Consider the following 22,965-nt stretch of genomic DNA (forward strand, 5'->3'; position numbering starts at 1 on the left):
GATTTTAAATAAAAAATAGTGGTTAAAAAAATTATTGTTAAAATATTAATTTTTTTATATTATTATTATTTTATGATTTAAAAAAATTAAATTATTTATTATATTTTAGATAAATTTAAAAAAATTATAATAATAAAATAAAACTAGATAAAATATTTTCGTAATCCAAACCGGTCTTAAAATATGAAAATTCGGTCTCAATAGCTACTTCTCATGCACAAACAATACACACCTTATTTTATTTTGATTTTCATATCAAAGTAGAAAGAATATAATTGCTAAGAAAATAGACCAGAATCTTATTGCCATCGGATATGGAGTTTAACAGGAGGACTTTCATCTTTCTTATTTGTCTGGATCTATCAAACCGCCCTTTTTAGACAGTATTCTGGCTTTCGTTCACCTTTGACAATCCAGCTCCATTGTCGTCCGCCATCGCCTGTCCGCTCTCGGCCGCTTTTACCTGTTCTCGAAACTTCTTATAGATGTCACCCTTATAAAAGTTTGAAGTCCTAACCACCAAAATAAGCGAAAAAAGCGTCCCAAACAAGGTCACGGCAGTAATAAGAATGAAAGGGAGTTTAAAGCAATCACCCCCTACACAATTTAGTTCCGCCCCAGGCTTTCTCTCGAGCCCCAAAGCCGCCAGTTGCTTCTTAGCCTCCCTATCGTATAAATACCCTGTTGTCTTCACATTGAGCAAAAAGGACCCAACTGGGCTAGCCACTACCCCGAAATTGTACAGAGTGGAGTAGTACTTAAGGCCAAAAAGTTCAGAGATTATGGCGAAAATTAGAGGCCATTGTGCTCCAAAACAGAACCCAATTATGACTGATGCAATGTAAAGTGCGTATGGAGCGCTGAATGCGATCAGAAGAAACCCAGCGCATGATAATAGAAGGACTAGAGTGAGCATGAGAGTACGAGGGAACTTGTACTTGGTTAAAAGGATTTCAGACACCGCACCTCCGACGATCTTTCCGAAGTATATCCATATGCCAATAAGGGACGCGAACATGCTGATATCTGCACGCGAATATCCGAAGGAAAGTCCGATCTGTCCCAAGTTGTCCATCACCGTTAATGTGCCCCCCAGGCCACAAGTTGTAGCCAAGAACAGCAGGAACATATCAATGCTGAAAACCGCTTGGAGTATGGTGTGGTCCTCCCCTCTGTCTACCTTCTGAAACATGGTTTTCCAGCAGGAATCTTCATTTTCTGCACTTGCATTCGGTGGCGAAAGGGTTGCTGAAGTAAATGGTAGTGCTTTTTCAGATGGAGGTGTCTCAGGGTTTTGTTTCTCAATCTCAGACGTCCTCGTAGACGGTGAACGATCATTGATAACTTTGTTACTGCTCTTCCAAAGCATATACTCTTGCTTAATAACGACAGCAAGTGGGAGAAAGAGCAAGAAAAGCACACCGGCAACACTACCACCGTATGCGCTTTGCGTGAATTTGCTTTTCTTCTGTACGATGAGCATAATCAGCAAAAACCCAGCAAGACTGAATGAAATATAGAGGAACTGATTGAAAACTTTGGCCTCCTTAGGCTGCCGAGCACCCTTAATTATTCTGATGACTCGAATAAAAATGAAGGATACAGCCATTGGAAGAGATGCCATTAGGAAAATCAAAGACTTGGTGTCGTTGCCATAGAAGGCGTGGTAAAACTGCGTCATAATTGCGGTACTCAGACTGAGATAGCCGTTACTCACGCCGATCACGACGCCACGGCTTTCTGGGAAGTTCTTAACGCAGGTGATGAGGGCTCCAGTGTTGGTGAAGGTATGGGAATTTGCCCCGATGAAGATGTAAAAGCACATATGCCAGACTTTTGGCCGAGCAATTTTTTGGGTCACGGCGAGCCATAGCATGATGTACCCACAAAAATTGAAAGCTGCACCCACAGATAAGACAACCCAGGTGGGTGTGATCTCGTTGATTAGGCCTGAAACGAGGCCGATGTTGGAGCCCAAGTCCTTGAAGAAGCTAAGCAAATTGAGGGTGGATTGGTCGTAGCCGAGTGTGGATTTGATATCATTGGAGTAAAGGGCGAACGAGTAGCTCGCGCCGGAGACGGACATCAGTATAAATGTTGCAAACACCATGAGCCAACGCCCCCTGAGCACTTGGAAAACGAGGCTCCTCATGTCTGCCCAACCACCATCGCCTTCTCCTTCAGCAGGAAACACCATTCCTTCTGGATTTTTAAGGTCGTAGCTAGGCTAGGAACACTTATGCAATTAATTCTGTGTTTTTAGTTGTAAGAAACGAGAGCAATGGCTAATTATTATGGATAATGCTGGAGCTCTCCCGCTGGAGCTCTAGCATCATGTATATTTTTTAATTTTTTTTTATATAGATATTTTTAATAATTTTAAATATTTTTAAAAAATAAAAAAATTTATAATATTATTAAATAATACTTGTTTAATCACTAAGTAAAATATAAAATATTTTTTTATAATTTTTTATTTTACTTCGTGATTAAGAAAATATTTTTTAATAACATTTTTTTAACTTCTTGATTAAGAAAATGTTTTTAATAATGTTTTAAATTTATTTTATTTTTTAAAAAATATTAAAAAATATTAAAAAAATTATATAAAAAATAATTTAAAAAAAACACATATAATATATGCTACAGCCTCCAGCGGGAGCCCCTAGCGGAGGCTGTAGCACGATCCAATTATTATATGACCTGGGGAATAGGGGAAGAGAGAGATGAGTAAATTAAAGAACTGAGAATATAAGGGTACGTTTGGGTGTTGAAAAATGTTGAGAAGTGTTGAGAATGTTTGTGAATAGTTATGAGTAGAGATTGGAGTGAGTTTGTAGGTCCCATTGAGAGTATTTTGAGTTGTTTGGATGTGTGAAGTATGTTGAGTTGTTGACTTTTGAGTAGGTAGTTGAAAAATATGTGGGTCCCATAAATATTATAGTGATTTAATTTTTAGTAATAAATATTATAATGATTTTATTATAGTGATTTTTTAATATTAATAAATATTGTAATGATTTTATTTTACTTTTATATATAATAATGATAAATAGTATAATGATTTTATTTTTAATTTATATATAATTGTGATAAATATTATAATGAGATTATTTATATATATATATATATATAGTTATAAATATTATAGTAATGTTATTTTTTATTTATATATTATAGTGATTTTATTTTTAATTTATATATAATAGTGATAAATATTATAGTAGTTTATTTTTTATTTATATATAATAGTGATTTTATTTTATATATATATTATAGTGATTTTATTTTTTATTTATATATAATAGTGATAAATATTTTTTATTTATATATTATAGTGATTTTTATTTATTTATATATTATCATGATTTTTTTTTATATTTAATAGTGATAAATATTATAGTGATTTTTTATTTATTTATATATTATAGTGATTTTTTATTTATTTATATATTATAATGATTTTATTTTTTTATTTATATTTAATAGTGATAAATATTATAGTGATTTTATTTTTTATTTATATATTATAGTGATTTTATTTTTTATTTATATATTATAGCGATTTTATTTTTTATTTATATATAATAGTGATAAATATTTTTTATTTACATATTATAGTGATTTTATTTTTTATTTATATATTATAGTGATTTTATTTTTTATTTATATATTATCGTGATTTTATTTTTTATTTATATATTATAGTGATTTTATTTTTTATTTATATATAATAGTGATAAATATTTTTTATTTATATATTATAGTGATTTTTTATTATTTTTATATTATAATGATTTGTTTATTTATATTTAATAGTGATAAATATTATAGTGATTTTATTTTTTATTTATATATTATAGTGATAAATATTTTTTTATTTATATATTATAGTGATTTTATTTTTTATTTATATATTATAGTAATTTTATTTTTTACTTATATATTATAGTGATAAATATTTTTTATTTATATATTATAGTGATTTTTTATTATTTATATATTATAATGATTTTTTTATTTATATTTAATAGTGATTATTTATATATTATAATGATTTTTTTATTTATATTTAATAGTGATATTAATTTTATTATTTATATATTATAGTGATTTTATTTTTTATTTATATATTATAGTGATTTTATTTTTTATTTATATATTATAGTGATTTTATTTTTTATTTATATATTATAGTGATTTTATTTTTTTATTTATATTTAATAGTGATAAGTATTATAGAATGTTTGTGAATAGTTATGAGTAGAGATTGAAGTGAGTTTGTGGGTCCCATTGAGAGTATTTTAAGTTGTTTGGTATGTGAAGTATTTTCAAGAGTATGAGAATACTTGGAAAGTGTTGAGGATACTTCGTCACCCAAACACAGCCTAAGTCGTTGTCTTTCCAGAAAATGGAGAAAGTGCATATAAAACCTCCATGTATGGCCACAAATTATGAGTGGTTTCGCGGTGGTATAATCAGGGCAATTCAGTTTCAATGGGAGATGTGTATGCAATGACTGTGTTGGCGGGGACGCAGTTAACATGGAACGTACGTAGATTTGTCAAACAAAGTGTTAAATATGTAGATAGGAATTGCATGTTCGGAGTTGCTAGATAGAAAACCTGTTGGAAAAGTACTACTTCGGCTAGTGGAATTATGAAGTGCTTTGTTTGGTGGCCCAAAGACTCAAATGTGTGTTGTCAGTTTTGCTTTCAAAAAAGTAAAAGCTATAATTATTTGGTCTGATAAGCTTAATCATATGGTTGTTATTTATTTATTTATTTCCCACGACTTGAATATAGCTCTCCTGCTTTAAGCTTAATCTGTCAATTTTGTAGCCAATTGAACTAGTTGTGCAAATCGAAATCATTACACTGTTCATTTGAACCTTCCATTCATGAAATCTTCTTATGGTCGATTTTAATCGGGGTTCAATGTTCTATTTTATGGCTTAAAAGAATCTTAAACAGATACCATATGGTACTTCCATTCAAATCCAATAATATTACGTATACATCGTCTTCAAATTGGCTAAGAATATTCTAGTGTCATGGCTAATGCCACTGTATCCCTAATGTATGCCACTCATTTTGTCTATTGACGTGCACCACAATGAATTATTAAAAAAATTAAAAATATATATACTCAAAATAAAATTACTCTTAAAAACATTAAAAGAAAGATTAAAATCTTATATTCTTTCTACTATTTTATGTTTGTGTTTTAATTTTTTAAAAACTATTTAATAAGCCACGTGACACCAGATTGTATTGCCACATCAAGGGGCATAATGAGTAGTATAAAATAGGAGATATAATAGTATTTTTTTAAAAGTAAATCTACAAATTGACGTGACTTTATATAATATATAAGAACTGCTTTATAATAAAAATAATTTTACAGTCCGACATACCACATTAAGTTATGTCAGTTTGTGAGTTTACTTTTTATATAATCTATTTATAACTAAAGCATTTTTTAATCTCTGAATTCTTAAAAAAATAATGCTCCTAGTAACACCTCCAACATAACTTCCATGTAATATTTTGATCTAGTAGTTATATATGTATAATTCATAAAAATAAAATCAAAAGATCAAATTTTAACTCACTTCGATGCATATTTACTACATCAATAGTGTTATATAAATCTTAGAAGAATTATAACATTGCTCATATTTCGGTTATAAAAGTAATAGGAAAATGTTAAATTTACTTAAGATATACTTATCAAAAAAGTTTTTTCTTCACATGTCAGTTATTAATATGTTAAGAATTCTAAAATTTAAAATTTAAAAGAAAATTAATAAAATGAGTCTTATAAGTAAAAGTGTAAGTATAATTATAAGTACATATAACACTGTTCAATAATATTCTTACAAATCAGGGTATGATTCGCTTTCCTATAATAGATGTGTAAAATCATGATGTGATTATATTTATAACCTTGGAGATTAAAATAAACAGAGAGAGAAACTTATTATTCTCATATATAAAGAATAGATGCAACACGATTATAACCTATGATAAATAAATAGATTTTATATTCATAAAGCCGAATATAATTTATTTAGTTAATGATTAAAATTTTAAGGAAAAAAATGGTACGAGAAAGAGCTTTGTCTGTTGTTATTATTGTTAAAAAATATGGAGACGTTTGATTCGCAGGACATTTTAATTCATCTCAACTCATCTCACTACTATTCATTATTATTCAGTAACTTTAACTCATAAATTCTATTACTATTCACAATTCATTTTATTATTATTCATAATCTATTTTAACTCATCTCGAATCATCTTTAAATTCAAAAGCATCCTAAATCTTATGACGGCATAGTAGGAGCTCTTTGGTCAACGAGACATTTGACCAACTCGACCTTGGTATTGTTTTTCTGGGTCCCCCAGCCCTCTTGTATTTGTGTCATTAACTGATCATCATCGAGGTGAATGATATCACCAATCATGAGGCCTATTTTGTTGGGGGCTTTAATCGCTCGCATATTATAGCTTGTTTTTGTAGGCCTTCTCTCTCTATTATACGAAACTTGATTTTGTTTTGACTCGAGAAAGCCATGTTCAGGCCGTTTGATAGGTAGAGCCCATCAAGGAGAAAGGAAAGGTCTGAATTAGGTAGCATTTGGGATGCCCCAGTCAGTCTATGGCCCTTTTGTGTATCAGATTAATCGCCTTTCCCCCCCTCCAATGATTTTGGGGTTTTTCTTGTTAGTCGTAATAATAACGTATTTGAGATGGCATGTCTCCATGTGGGACAAAATTTCCCAACCGTTCAATTATATATGGGGGGTTCCATGATTCATCGGCTCTAAGAATTTCGCTCTTACACGGGTTTTCTAACGATGTAGACTGTCACCTCCGGCCACCTGTCGTGTCAACATCAAGTATAGAAGGGGACTATCGTAACATTGGAGAGCTCATACCTAATACTACTCTTTGATTTTACGGCTAAATTGAGACTAATATTAAATGGAGTATTTGAAACGTGTCTCAATACCAACTTCTCATATACAAATAATACATACCTCTTTTTTTTTTTTTGACAGCTGAATATCAACGTAGAAAACATATAATTGCGAAGAAAATAGACGAGAATCTTGTTGCCATCGGATATATATGGAGTTCAACAGTAGGACTTCCATATTTCTTCTATATTTGTCTGTACCTATCAAACTGCCCTTTCATCTGTTACTTGAAGTTTATATTTAGACAGTATTCTGGCTTTCGTTCACCTTTGACAATCCAGCTCCATTGTCGTCCGCCATCGCCTGTCCGCTCTCGGCCGCTTTTACCTGTTCTCGGAACTTCTTATAGATGTCACCCTTATAAAAGTTTGAAGTCCTAAGCACCAAAATAAGCGAAAGAAGCGCCCCAAACAAGGTCACGGCAGTAATAAGAATGAAAGGGAGTTTAAAGCAATCACCCCCTACACAATTTAGTTCCTCCCCAGGCTTTCTCTCGAGCCCCAAAGCTGCCAGTTGTTTCTTAGCCTCCCTATCGTATAAATACCCTGTTGTCTTCACATTGAGCAAAAAGGACCCAACAGGGCTAGCCACCACCCCGAAATTGTACAGAGTGGAGTAGTACTTAAGGCCAAAAAGTTCAGAGATTATGGCGAAAATTAGAGGCCATTGTGCTCCAAAACATAACCCAATTATGATTGATGAAATGTAAAGTGCGTATGGAGCGCTGAATGCGATCAGAAGAAACCCAGCACACGATAATAAAAGGACTAGAGTGAGCATGAGAGTACGAGGGAACTTGTACTTGGTTAAAAGGATTTCAGACACCACACCTCCGACGATCTTTCCGAAGTATATCCATATGCTAATAAGGGACGCGAACATGCTGATATCTGCACGCGAATATCCGAAGGAAAGTCCGATCTGTCCCAAGTTGTCCATCACCGTTAATGTGCCCCCCAGGACGCAAGTTGTAGCCAAGAACAGCAGGAACATATCGATGCTGAAAACCGCTTGGAGTATGGTGTGGTCCTCCCCTCTGTCTACCTTCTGAAACATGGTTTTCCAGCAGGAATCTTGATTTTCTGCACTTGGCCGGTTGGGAGGCGAAAAGGTTGGCGAAGTAAACGGTAGTGCTTTTGCAGATGGGGGTGTCTCAGGGTTTTGTTTCTCAATCTCAGACGTTCTCGTAGACGGTGAACGATCATTGATAACTTTGTTACTGCTCTTCCAAAGCATATACTCTTGCTTAATAACGACAGCAAGTGGGAGAAAGAGCAAGAAAAGCACAACGGCAACACTACCACCGTATGCGCTTTTCGTGAATTTGACATTCTTCTGTACGATGATCATAATCAACAAGAACACAGCTAGACTGAGTGAAATATAGAGAAACTTATAGAAAACTTTGTCCTCGTTAGGCTGCCGAACACCCTTAATTATTCTGATGACTCGAATAAAAACGAACGATACAGCCATAGGAAGAGAAGCCATTAGAAAAATCAAAGACTTGGTGTCGTTGCCATAGAAGGCGTGGTAAAACTGCGTGATAATTGCAGTACTCAGACTGATATAACCTTCATTCACGCCGATCACGACGCCACGGCTTTCTGGGAAGTTCTTAACGCCGGTGATGAGGGCTCCAGTGTTGGTGAAGGTGTGGGAATTTGCCCCTATGAAGATGTAAAAGCACATATGCCAGACTTTGGGCCGAGCAATTTTTTGGGTTACGGCGAGCCATAGCATAAAGTACCCACAGAAATTGAAAGCTGCACCCACAGATAAGACAACCCAGGGGGGTGTGATCTCGTTTATTAGGCCTGAAACGAGGCCGATGTTGGAGCCCAAGTCCTTGAAGAAGCTAAGCAAATTGAGGGTGGATTGGTCGTAGCCGAGTGTGGATTTGATATCGTTGGAGTAAAGGCCGAACGAGTAGCTCGCGCCGGAGACGGACATCAGTATAAATGTTGCAAACACCATGAGCCAACGCCCCCTGAGCACTTGGAGAGCGAAGCTCCTCATGTCTGCCCAACCACCATCGCCTCTTCCTGCAGCAGTAAACACCATTTCTTCGGGATTTTTTAGGTCCTAGCTTGCTAGGAACCCTTTTGCAACTATTATATGTCCTGAGGAATAGGGGAAGAGAGATAGAGGAGTAAATGATCTAAAAATATAAGGCAATCATGTCTTTCCAGAAAAAAGGAGAAAGTGCATATAAAACCACGTACGTACCCTTAATTCGTATGAGCGGAAGAGTGTTCGGGGGGATAAAAAATCTTGACAACCTTCTAATACTTCATATTTTATATTATTTTTAATTTTTATTATTTTTTTCTTTTATCAAATATTTATTATATAAATAAAAAATAAAAAATTTGAAATAATTTTAAAAAAATAAATTAAATTTTTTTCAAAAAAAATATTAAAAATTTTAAAAAATATAAAATATAAAATGCAGTTGAGGTTATATAGCAAAACTTAAAAGACATATCCATCTCCAACGTTGTCAAGTGTCTTGACTTCGTATCCACGTGGGAAGAAATTTGCTTTGAAGGTATTGAACGTACGCATGCCTTGTTTTTTAAGCAAGAGACAAGCTTTTGATAATTCTTATGTGTATGAAACCCTTCCGTCTAACAAAATTAATGCTTATCCTGATTTGTCCCTTTTTTTCTACGATCGATGCTACGGTAGCTCATTTATAAAAGCGCGTATTATATCTTATTATATTTAAATGTGAAGAAAATATCGAGAAAATAGATCATTGCACGTTGTCTTTAGTTTCCTTTCAACTATGTATGTATATATGTTTTGTGTCTTAAGAGTGTTAGATATTTTGATTCAGTTTCAATGGGAGATGATGAGGAGAAACACACGAGGATTGCAATGACTCATCATGTGTTGGTGGGGACGGAATCAACATGGAACATAGATCAGTCAAACAAGTGTTAAATATGTTGATAGGAATTACATGTTCGGAGTTGCACGTTCGATTGATAGAAAGCTGTTGGAAAAGTAGTACTACTTCGGCTAGTTGAATTTTAAAGTTGTTTGTTTAATGGTCCAAAGTGTGTTGTCGCTTGTCAGTTCAGCTTTCAACTACTGTTCATGTATTGATTTGTTCAAAATTGTTTATTCATTAATATTGATTGGTTCATGCATGATAACTTTTATAAAAGTAAATTAAAGCTACGAATTGTATATATATATATATAAAAGATTGTAAAGTTGTTTATCTTCTTAAATAAATCTTACTTATTAGTACAATAATATGTAAGCTTTAGTTAAACTTTGCGGACCAAAATTATTAGAATTATTTAGTCCCATAAACTTAATTATATGGTTGTTATTTATTTATTTATTCTCCTACTATTTGAATAATAGCTCTCCTTTTGTTATGGTCGATTGGGTTCCACGTTCTATTTCAGGGCATAAAAGATTTTTTCGGAGATACCATAAACTTCCCTTCAAAGCCACTAATAATAATTAAAAAAAAAAAAGAAAAAAAAAAAAGAAGCATAGATATCATTTTGCAAAGGGCCAAATGCCAAAGTCCAAAACCCGAAACGTATACATCGTCTTTAAATTGGGTGGTCCCCACAAATCTCCAACTCTTACTTGTAAAATGTATTTTTCGGTCAAAAGAAAAGGTAATTAATAAAATTGCAATCTATTTTTTTTATTTAAAAAAAAAAAAAAACATACGAATCCTTGAGTACGAGGCAAAGATCAAATAGAGTACTACTGTTATAGTAGAAAAAAATATTATAAAAATAAATTTATGAATTCACATAATTTAATATGATATATTAGATCTATTATATAATAAAATAACTTTATAATAAAATATAACACATCATATCATGTCATTTTATTAATTTGTTTTTAAAAAATTCCTTTGTTGACCAAATCATTTTTTTAATCTCTTATTTCTTTAAAACATTGCTCCTATTATTATATAAAAAAAAAGAAAAACCATTGCTCCTAGTAACACCTCCAACATAACTTCCACGTAATATTATTGATCTGGTAGCGAATTACAAACCATAATATTATAACGTACTTCAATACATATTTACCACACGATCCATAGTGTCATAGAAATGTTAAAAGTGTTATAATTGTAATTTTTTATTGTTAACAGCAAAATACACAGTCTAAAAGAGAAGAGAAATCCATTATTGGAATGTGTTGAGATGGGCTGAGCCTCGATCGGTGATGCATGGAGCTCTCGGTAGTGGTCCAATGCGGTTGTACGGTGTCAGTTCGAGATGAACAATATTTAAATACATAAAAGCATAAAATAAAGAGAGATTAACACATATTTATGTGTGATTTGACACTAAACCTACGTTTATGAGGTTTGGAGAGGAGAGATTTCTCTATAATAAATTTGTTTACAGTCTCTCATAACCTCTAATTTTTTACTATATAATGGAAGCTGTAAATTTATTTGCTAGAGAAGAAGCCATCTCTCGAGCTCTCAGGTTAAAGAAGAAGTCGAAGAAGAACCGAATAAGTCCAAAGTTTGAAGTCCGAAAAAAGTCGAAGTTCCCTATCCGTAAGTTCCTCTTGCCTTTTACCTCCGGCCGCTTATTTGTTTTAAGTCACTTCTCTCTTTTTCTTTCCTATCTTCCTTTTTTTTGCTTTATGTCAAATCTTCCATTTTCTTCACATTACTTTTCCATACCTTCGGACACTTCCATGCTAGTCATTTTCTTGTCCCATGATCCCATCTCCTTCTCTTATATTTTATCTTCTAATAAGTCCCTCCAATTAGATGGTCCTAGAAAATTTTTTTGGGCTGTGGAAAAATCCCCTCACACTTATATTTTGGTGATAAAAGCGATGTTCTTACAAATGAGAATATACTTTCCTATAATAGATGTGTAAATTATGACGTGATTATTGAGATAAAAAAAAAAGACTTATTATTCTCATATATAAAGAATAATTACATCACGATTATAACATAAATTTATTTTCGATTAGTAAAGCCGAATATCATTTATTTAGTTATTGATTAAAAATTTAAGGTAAAAAAAAGTGGTCGAGAAATTAGAGCTTTATTTAGGTATTTCGGCACCTTCTGGATCTGTTATACGTCAGTGACATCCCTCCAAAATGACCGAATAAACACGAAGAAATGTCAAGATTCCAAGTTGTCAAGTTGGCAGTAACGCCAACCAATTCATTACATTATTACATTTTTATGCCATTATATCAAATGTAATATATTTATTTATTATCATTTAATAATCTGTTTTTATTATTTTTTTTGTAACATTCGATGATTAATTTATTATCTCTTATAAATTTTTTACAAATAAGAATATAATATATAATATTAATCACCGCCACCACCACACAGCCCATGTGGCACACCCAGCTGGGTTTCAATCCAATCACCCAAAATGGGGAGACATGTAGAGCCCCAAAAATAGAGAGTAATAATATATACAATATATTTTTATAATATATTTTATAATAATATTATAAGATGATGATATTTTTATAAAATGATGTTATTTTTATAAGATATTTTATAAAAATATTTATTATTTAAAATATAATTATATAAAATATTATAAAAAATATTGTGAGTAAATAAAATGAAATTAGATGCAGGACAAGAAAGTACACCTATGATAATAAGGAAAAATCAGAGCAAATCCCACTAGACTATCACACCTAAATGCGTTTTATGTCCTTAATCATCAGCATCTTCTTTTTCTAGAACGCAACCCTCAATATATAATATTGTTAATCGCCTTCAATAATAGTTTCTAGCTACCTTTTTTTAGATCTCCTCCTATTGTCCAGCAGCACCATTCTTGGTCATCGCCATCTCCGCCTCAGCCGCTTCTCTGAACTTCTTATAAATATCACTTTTATAGAACTTCCTTGTTCGAAGCACCAAAACGAGGGAAACAAGTGCTCCGAGCAATGTCACCGCAGTGATTATAATGAAAGACAACTTGAAGCACTCCACCCCAATGCAAAATAACTCCTTTCCAGCTACCCTTTTGAGTCCCAATGCTGCCATTTGCTTCTCAGCCTCCTTGTCATACAAATACCCAGTGACTCTTACATTCAGCAGATACAGTCCGATAGGGCTGGCCGCCCCCCCAAAATTGTACAAAGTAGAGTAGTATTTGAGGCCAAAAAGTTCGGAGATTATTGCGAAAATTAATGGCCATTGTGCACCAAAACAAAACCCAATAATGATTGACGCTACATAAAGTCCGTCTGCGACGTTAAACGCGATTAGAAGGTGGCCGGCACATGATAATACCAGGGTCAGAGTGAGCATGAGGGGGCGAGGGAATTTGTACTTCTTTAGAACAACTTCGGAGCCAAATCCTGAGGCTACTCTTCCAAGATAATTCCAGATGCTTACCAGCGACACGAAAGTGCTTATGCTTTTTTTTGGATATCCATATGATGTTCCAATCTGTCCCAAGTTGTCTATGGCCGTTAACGTTCCCCCAACACCACAAATTGCTGCCATGAATAGAATTAACATGTCAATGCTAAAAAGTGCTTGGAGTATGGTATAGTCCTCTCCTCTGTCCGGCGGTCTGAATACAGTTTTCCAACAGGAAACCTGCTTTTCTGTGCTGGGTTGATCAGCAAGTGGTGAATTTGTTGTGGTACTAGATGATCGTGCAGGTACAGATGGGGATGCATCTGGATTCAGCTTCTCGGTGATTATTTTCAATTGCGCTGGTTCATTCATTTCTAGCTCCTTGCTCTTCCAAAGTTTATATTCTTCCACAATAACTACAGCAAGCGGGAGAAAGAGGAAGATAAGCACTGTCGCGGCACTCCCACCATACTCACTCTGCGTGAACGTCACCTTTTGCTGTACTACAATCATGATCATCAAAAACCCTGCAAGACCGAGTGAAATATAGAGGAAATTGTAGAAAACTTTGAGTTCGTTCGGCTGCCGAGTGACTTTCATGTACCGAATGGTTCGAAGAAAAGCAATGGATATAGCAGCTGGAAGCCATCCTATTAGCAAAATCAGTGACTTTGTGTCTTCCCCATAGATAGCATGGTACAGTTGGATGATAATAGCGCCACTGAGCCCCACGTATCCCTTGAGAATCCCCAACACAGCACCACGGCTTTCCGGGAAGTTTCTAACGCAGGGGACAAGGGAGCCAGTGTTGGCAAAAGACTGCGAGTTTGCCCCTATGCAAATGTACAAACACATGTGCCAAACCTTGGGCGTCGCTATTCTTTTGGTCACGGAAAGCCAAATCATGAAGTAGCCGAAAAAATTGAGGACTGCACCTAATGAAAGGACCACCCATGGGGGTGTGACCTCGTTGATTAGGCCGGAGAGGATGCCAACATTACCGCCCACGTCCTTGAAGAAGCTGAGCAAATTGAGGGTGGTTTGATCATAGGCCAGAACGGATTTGATGTCGTTGGAGTAGAGGCCGAACATGTAGGTGGCACCTGCGGTGGACATGATCAGAAACGAGGCAAACACCACGAACCACCTCCCGGTGATGACTTGGAGTGTCAGGCCTTTCATGTCCGCCCTCCTTATAAGGCCAGCACCGGCGCCACCGCTACCTGGTCCGGCAACCACCATCGATCTCGATCTCTCTTTTTATTGTTGTTGCAGGAACACAGATATTGAAAATTTGTTGCGGAGATGTAGTTAGATGTGGTGGCCTAGCTACTCTTGAATATATAGACAAAAAAGAGTGTATTTTGTTTCGTAACTGTTTACGATATTCATTACTTCACCTAGATTACTTCACAATTATTCTTAAACTATTTACAACTATTCTTATTATTATTATTGACAGATCATTTGCGATACTCTTATAATAAATTTCATAGTTGACTTGCAGAATCCATGCTGACTCCACACTTAAGTAGCAGTCAAAAAAGCATATTTCTAATTTGAATTAATTTCTATTTAGATAAGATCAGAAGACAGCTTGCGCCGGCCTCTCCTGAATTTCCTAGCAATAATTGAATATCAAACAAAATATCAGTCTAGAGAAGAAAAAATATATCGTGTTTACATACGGTCTAAAATATATAAGCGTCGTATAATTGATTTGAAAAAGATTAATATTTATTATTAAAAAATTAATTTTTATATGTGGATCTCATATTTACTTATTTTTTTAAAGATATTATGCAGTATCTATACACTTTACGATCAAAAATATCATTTCTCTTATATATAACAAGTTGGACGTTTATATAATAGGGTGGTCTTTTTGGGACGTTATAGTGAAGAATATCAACGCCTAGTCCTGAATGCATGGTAGTAGTTTGTTGGGGTTGGCAAGGGATTAATATTATATATCTCTAAGCTTAATTTATATATAAATATATTAATATAGGATAGTGACAACTCAAAACTGAACTTGTGGATGTTAATGTTGTCCATGTGGAAATTCAAGCCACCAATTTGGACACGATCTTTTGTTTTTAGTTTTCCATTGACGCTAGTCCATTTTCTCAACTTGCATGCATTCTTGTTTTTCTTTACTTTCGGCCAAAACCAAAACGTCAAAAGAAGTACTTGATCTAAACAAAGAAAAAGGATCACAGATCACGTGTCTACATATATATATATATATATATATATAAAATAAACCTAATGTAAATAACGTCACAAACTAATGTAAATTTTAGCATTCACACACTTTCAAGACAAAATTTGATGGAATCTATAATATTCTGATCAGTGCATGATCTATATATGATCATGATTATAAAGTCAATTCACAGCCAGGCCATGCAGGTAATTAAGAAAATAAAACTTTCACTCTTTTTTCAAAAACCAATCTAAACATGGATGGTGATCATATATATGTTGGCGTGGGTTGTCAATAGAAAACAGTGGAAAAATTGTAGGTTCTGTTCGATTTTAAAATCCCTTCTTTGTCTTTCAATATACTGTATACCATGATGTACTAGCCTTAGAAAATGTACATCCTAGAATAGTTTCTCAAACTTTCCCTTTTACTCTTGTTATGAGCTTTGCTACTCATCTTCCTCACACACCACACGTATACTACATATTTTTTTTTTATTTTATTCTTCTTAAACTTATTGAATTCTTCTACTGATCATTCATATGCAACACATTTCATAAGAAAATAAAAAAAAAATATAGTTTGTGGAGATGATGAATAGATTTTTTCCTCTTATATTATTGTATTCGATACTGTAACAGAATATATGAAAAGACTCTTTTTGACATGGTATCAGAGCAAGATCCTAGGATCTCTGCTACAACCGAACCTTGACCAGAAAAAAACTCAGAACTGATTGGAAACTATGGTGGAACCAACTGATGTGGTGCAACACAGCGGCAACTATATCGACACCATCTTAGAAGATTTGACGACAAGGATGACGAAGGTCTTGACCAAAAATCAGACTCAACTACACAGATCAAGCAATGACTCCACCAAGCCATGACTCCTCTGCTGCACAAATCGACATTAAGGTGGATGACACCAACTATGCCTTATGGTCCCAAGTTGTTAAGATGTATATCTCGGGCAAAGAAAAATTATGATATATTAATTGAGACTTTCCACGGCCTCAATAAACAGACCCAAAATTTTGAAAATGGAGAATTGAGAATGCAATTGTAAAGGGGTGGCTGATCAACTCTATGGACCCGCCCTTGATCAGCAATTTCATTCGCTTTCCAACTGCAAAAATGATATGAGATTCTATTGCTACAACTTATTTTGATGGGACTGGCACCTCCCAAGTGTATGACCTCCCAAGTGTATGATCTATAGAGACGAGTGACTAGAATGAGACAAGCTAGAGGATCTATTGAAAAATATTACAATGATCTTCAAGGCTTGTGGAGAGAAATTGATTTTTGTTGTCCTAACCGGATGGAATTCACTATTGATATGTAGAAATATAATTCCATCCTACAAGAAGATAGAGTCTATATCTTCCTTGATGGATTGGATGATTGGTTGGATAAAATTTGGAGTGATGTGTTGCAGTTGCGGCCATTTCCTACGATAGAACAGGCCTATGCTCACGTTCAATGCGAAGATATCAAGCAGGCAGTAATGATAACAGGCATGAAAACCACAACTGGTGTTGTTATGGCTTTTAAAGGAGTCAAGATGGGACAACAACACCCACCTTCACTCCAAATGTCAAAAACAAGGTCTCCCTTAATGGGTAGTGGAAAGTCGAATACAGCCTCCAAGACTAAGGTACAATTGGAAAGGGGGATGTACTAATTGTGGAAACATGAAACATACCCATGAAACTTCTTTTAAGTTATATGGGTATTCACATTGGTGGAATGAACTTAAGGCACAGAAACACCGTGAAGCTGCCTCCGATGGAGGCAAGGGTAGGGCTGCTTTGGTAACTGTTGAACCTCAATTATCCTTCACCTCACAAGTAGAACCTTCAAGCAATTCAACGACTCTCAATGATCAAGGTAATTGTGGTCAAGCATTACTTATCTCTAACCAAAGTGATGATAGTGACTGGATAATTGACTAAGGGGAAACAGATCACATGACATTCGATTCAAATGACTTTATCCAAATCACTCAACCAAGGTGAACGAGTATTGCTAATGCTAATGGTGTCACATATCCAGTTATAGGGGCTAGAACTGTTGCTTTATCACCCTCCCTCTCTTTATCTCATATTTTACTAGATTCGTCTCTCTCAAATAAATTGATGTCTATAAGTTAAGTTACTGAGGAACTCAATTGTGTTGTACTCATATATCCTACTTTTTGTCTTTTTCTGGATATTCTCACCAATAAAATCATTGGGTATGGTACTAAGAGGGGGGGATTTTATTACATGGATGATTTCAATTTGGGTAGAGCTAATCACATGCAACACACGACTAGTGGCAAGGAGAGGCAGATTTGGCTATAGCATCGTCGTTTGGGACATCCATCATTTAGTTATATGAAACACTTGTTTCTAGATTTATTTTCAAATTTACATAATTCAAATTTTAAATGTGGTAATTACATTTTAGCCAAAAGTCATCGAGTTCCTTATCCAGTAAGCTTGAATAAAAGTGATTCATTTTGCCTTAATTCATTCAAATGTGTGGGGACCCTCTCCAATTATTACTTCTTCTGGCATTCGTTGGTTTGTGATATTTGTAGATGATTGCACTCGAATTACTTGGTTTTACTTGCTGGAACATAAAGACGATGTACTTTGTGTTTTTCAATACTTTCATGTAATGATTAGACTCGATCTTTAGCTAAAATCCAAATTCTGACAATGGTGGCGAATATGTCAATCAGCAATTTCAAACTTACTCCAAGAGTCATGGTCTTCTCCATGAAACTTCGTGTACTCAAACGAGTCAAACTTCATAATAAAATGGAGTTGCCGAAAGAAGATCCGGCAATCTTAGTAACAGCACGTGCGCTATTGATCGGGGAAAATGTGCCTAGTAGGCACTGGGAATTGGGATGATGCTATTATCAATAGAAAACAGAGTGGAGAAATTGTAGAATCAGTTTGATTTTAAAATCCCTTTTTTGAAGGGTCAAACGTGATACTAGCTTTAGAAAGTGTCGTCGAGACTCGATTTGCCGATGCTTGCGGTAGGCGTGACGTCCGGGTTCATGCCATTGCTTGTGGATTTGTAGTTTGGCTATGTGTTTTTATTTATAGTTTATTTGTTGTTATTTTAGTTAGTATTATAATAGAAATAGGCTTTTGGATTTAATATCTATAGTAGTGTCCCGTACTCTTCCTCCTTGCGAGGACAGAGGGGGTCGTGAAGTTCTGTTTTTACAGAGCGCTTTCTCTATTTGGAGAGAGTTCCTAAAAATTAAGACAATGTCCGCCACAAAGAAATTTGTGTGAGGAAACTCCATAACTGATGTGTAGTTTGGCTTATAGTCTGAATTTTTCATGTATAAGTCACATTTATAACTTCGTTTTATTAATGAAACGAGTCTGTTTCCATAAATTTAAAAAAAAAAAAAAAAAAAAAACTTTAGAAAGTGTACAGACTAAAATAGTTTCCTAAACTTTCTCCTTGTAATCCTATATTATTGTATTCGATAATGATATATGAAAAAGATATATGCGTGCATGCATTTATTTATGAATCTGGAGGAGAGTCGACATTGGCAGATGGCTTGCTTTCAGACGATAAAGGTCATGAATATGGTCGCTTTTCTCGGCATTGACTATATATTAAGCCATGACTCTATGACAGTCAGACCGAGACGTACGTACACAAATATATAATATGAAATTTAATATCAAAATATAATTAGTACAAGAAACTATAATATATTAATCTGCGACTCTCTAACGATCGATCGATCGGCTTGACTGGCTGCAAGCATGCATGGCCATGCATGATGTCCATACTACTTTGAATTCTAAATTAACATAGAAAAAATTTATTTCTTGGAGCACGTGTCGATTGTAAATTACATAAGCTAGCTTAATTCCCCAGTAAGAACGAGATCAATTTGACTGGTAAAAATTTGCATGTATGCCCAAGCGCAGGAAAACTCTCATGATGATCATCATCAGTACTGCTGCAGAATATTGAATTACCAGCTTGCTTATCAGGAGAGGCAATCCGTATAATATAACTATTTTACTATTACATATTTAAATAATAGATTTTTATTTAAACTCAAACACATTAAAATAAATAAAATAGAAAAATTTTAGAAATGAATAATTTATTAATCAGTTGGTAGTCTGGTAGTGACGATCACTTTATCATCATTTGATAGATCTGTCATATTATATCAAGAGTAATGTTATATGTAATCGTGGAGTACGCAAGCGTCATATAATCATTTTGAAAAATAATAGAGTTTACTATTAAAAAATTATTATTTTTTATGTAGATATCGTATTTATTCACTTTTTTCAAAATGATTGCACGATGCCTACAAATTCACTATTGTAATTAACTATCATTTTTCTATATCAAAACCCTGCCTTCACGACCACATTGATCAGTATGACATAATAAATTCAGCTATATTTTTTCTTTTTACATACGGATAAAAGAGTACCGGATTCAAGAGCACAGACAGAGAAAGGATGGAGCGAATATTTTTATTTTTATTTTCACAGAGAGATGAGCACAAGCTGATGGAGGTAGGGTAAGGGTTTTCATCTTAGTTGCTGAAAACTGTGACGTGGCGTCTAACGTGGCGTCTAGGTTGGGTTTGTCACGCCATTAGGGTTATAAATGAATTAGTCTGTTTGATAGATCGCTCGGTACTTGCTTAGTTAAACTTGAATTAAACTTGACTCGTGAAAAAAAAAAGTTCACCCTTGAAAGCAAACATCCACTTAATTAGTAAATGACACATATCCGACAAAACTCGTCTCGATTTGGCTAAGTCTCATTAAGGTTCACTCGTTTATACTCGAGTCGACTCGATTAAAACTCATTCATATATTGATAAATATATAACACACCTATGTATATATATATACATATATATATATTAACTAATAATATAAGTATAACACTTTATAATTAAATATATAATATGTAATCTAATTACTTATGTCTTTATATTGAATATACTTCATAACTATATTTTATAATTTGTACAATAATTAATTGATAAGATCTAATAATTTTATATACTAGTATATTTGAATCATATATGAAATAGATATATGCTATCATATTATGTGTATGTATTAATACTTTCTGTAGGCATATAATATATTATTATTATGAATAAATATCAACTAGTTAGATATTAATTATTTATAAATTTTTAAAATCCTATAATTCAATATAGATTCTACTTGTTAGTTGTACAAATTCAATATTAAATTTTTTATTTATCTAATTTATTAATTATTAAATCTTATTAAAAAATAAACAATTCGACTCGACTTGAGCTCGCTTTTGGGACGAGTTTAAAATTGAGCTCAAGTTGAAAATTTAGTTTACTGAGTTGAGTTCGAACAAAGAATAAATAAAAATCTCGAATTCGGACTTGAGTTTGAGTATTTTGAGTCGAGTCAAGCTCGACAAATCAAAGACCGGCTTAGCTCGATTACGGCCCTACACGTCATGGTCTGCAGTGTAGAAAAGTTGGAGCGATTGCCGAATATAATTACTCTTGTTTTAATCTTTAGTTTTGTTGAGAGAGAGATGGAAAATTTAAGTAATAATAAAAGCTTGATACAATACTTGATTGGGTTTCAATTTTATTTGGAATTAAACTCATGTACAATATTCCATGTTTTAAATTCAATTTTTATTTTATTTATATTTTGTGGCGGAAGTTTAATTTGGACACAGAACCCCAATATTTGATTGGCCATGACGTACTAATCATAAGATAATTCACACGATATCCCTCCTCCCTCATGATGATTCAGTGAAGGATATATATTATAAGATGCGCCATCTTAATTTGCAGAAATATATACTCTCACGTCGAGTAATTAAATTTAAAAGAATTAATTCATCATATCAGTCTCAGACGTTTGTCAGTCAATTTATCATTTTATTTTTCATTAAATATTGTAGAATAAGAATTCAGATCCCATGCATTATTCTCTTACTATATTATTATTATTATTATTATTATACGGATCAAATGCCAGTAGCTAGTACTGATCATATATAGCTATATAACGATAGGAAAATCTGTGTCCTTGACGTATCTCATAAACAGTCGGGATCTTTCTTCAGTAATATAATTACGGCCATATGAGTGTTGTTGGAGAATAAAAATCTTCAGGTCACGGACCTCATGAGTAGGCCATACATTCTCCCGGCCACTTGCATCAGACCGTCGGTGTTCTCATAATTCCACTAAGAGATCAGAGAACAATAAATTCTGGGTTTTGCTTTGTCCACACTTAAGATTTTGTTTAGTTACGCAGATTATCTTATTTAACTCATTTAATAATTATAATTTTTTCGAATTTTTATATAAAATATAATAAATAATTTAATTTGTTTTTTAATTTTAAAATAAAAATTATATTTTAATAATATTTTATTTAATTTTTAATTTTTAACATCCATCCTACATGTCTAATCAAACGAATCCTTAATGATTGCACCACTTGCGTCATGTGGGCCGAGGCATAAATAAAGCCGAGCTTTTGTCCTCCACACATTGGTCTTCCTCATTATCCACGAAAAACTGTAGCAAGTCAACAACCCAACATCGATCATCTCGGGGGCATCCTTCAATTTCTAAAGTTTGCGTTGGAAAAAATGGTTGAACGAAGAAAATGAAAAGGGAAGTCACTGTTACAGACAGACTATCTTTTTGGCAGGAAGTGTGAGAGAGAAAATCAAGAGAGTGGAAAGCTGCAAAGCTTAATTAGTCAAGCACACATAATTTCGATGTGCCTAGTTTTCCACTGATCAAGCAAGTCCTTGTGGTCCCAGTTCTCAAGGGAATAGGAGGAAGTAGTTGTCTAGTTATCTTTGACCCTTGGTACCGTAAATTTTTATTTTTTATTGTTTTATTTTTACCTTGTTCTTCTGTTCTAAACCCCACATGATTGTCGCTCAAGTACTCCAATTTATCCTGAAAGTAAAAGTCCCATTCCAAGAGTGCATAATAAATTGAATTATAATAAAGAAAAGAGAATGCAACAATGCATTCTTTTTTTTTTTTAATGAAAAAATGAGAATGGTTAAAAGGACTTTCGAGAGCTTTACAATTAGTTCAGAGACACCAATTGATGTATATAGGGCGGAGGGACAATTCCTCGAAGTTACTCCGAATTTCAGGGCTGGAGTCATAATCCGACAATTGTGGGTTGGTGAAATAATAATATGCAAACATTTGATTAAATTCAATGAATCGATTGCTGAATATAAAGGTGATGTAAAGGTTTAGAATATGAACACGACATACATTTTCCATTATATCAAACTGTTTGAAGCTCTCCGTCGATCGTGGACTTCCTCATACCTTGGAATTTTGCGTGAGCTTTTATCTCTG

The 22,965-nt window shown here is 33.6% G+C and overlaps 3 protein-coding genes across 3 annotated transcripts; all 3 read right to left on the reverse strand.

The window, feature by feature from the left end:
• Window positions 1-208: 208 nt before the first annotated feature.
• On the reverse strand, window positions 209-2,312 carry LOC108984034. The gene has a single exon (XM_018955861.2). The coding sequence runs from the start codon at window positions 2,195-2,197 to the stop codon at window positions 377-379; it is 1,821 nt and encodes a 606-aa protein (XP_018811406.2). The 5' UTR covers window positions 2,198-2,312; the 3' UTR covers window positions 209-376.
• LOC108984030 lies at window positions 209-9,190 on the reverse strand. The gene is made up of 2 exons (XM_035683388.1): window positions 7,226-9,190; window positions 209-376 (listed from the first exon to the last, which is right to left on the reverse strand). The coding sequence occupies exon 1, from the start codon at window positions 9,047-9,049 to the stop codon at window positions 7,226-7,228; it is 1,824 nt and encodes a 607-aa protein (XP_035539281.1). The 5' UTR covers window positions 9,050-9,190; the 3' UTR covers window positions 209-376.
• Window positions 9,191-12,631: 3,441 nt separating this feature from the next.
• On the reverse strand, window positions 12,632-14,762 carry LOC108999409. Its single transcript, XM_018976300.2, has one exon. It carries the CDS (start codon window positions 14,589-14,591, stop codon window positions 12,795-12,797), a length of 1,797 nt encoding a protein of 598 aa, XP_018831845.2. The 5' UTR covers window positions 14,592-14,762; the 3' UTR covers window positions 12,632-12,794.
• Between the last annotated feature and the right edge of the window lie 8,203 nt (window positions 14,763-22,965).

This window comes from Juglans regia, chromosome 12 (assembly GCF_001411555.2).
Source record: "Juglans regia cultivar Chandler chromosome 12, Walnut 2.0, whole genome shotgun sequence".
Classification (NCBI taxonomy): Eukaryota; Viridiplantae; Streptophyta; class Magnoliopsida; order Fagales; family Juglandaceae; genus Juglans; species Juglans regia.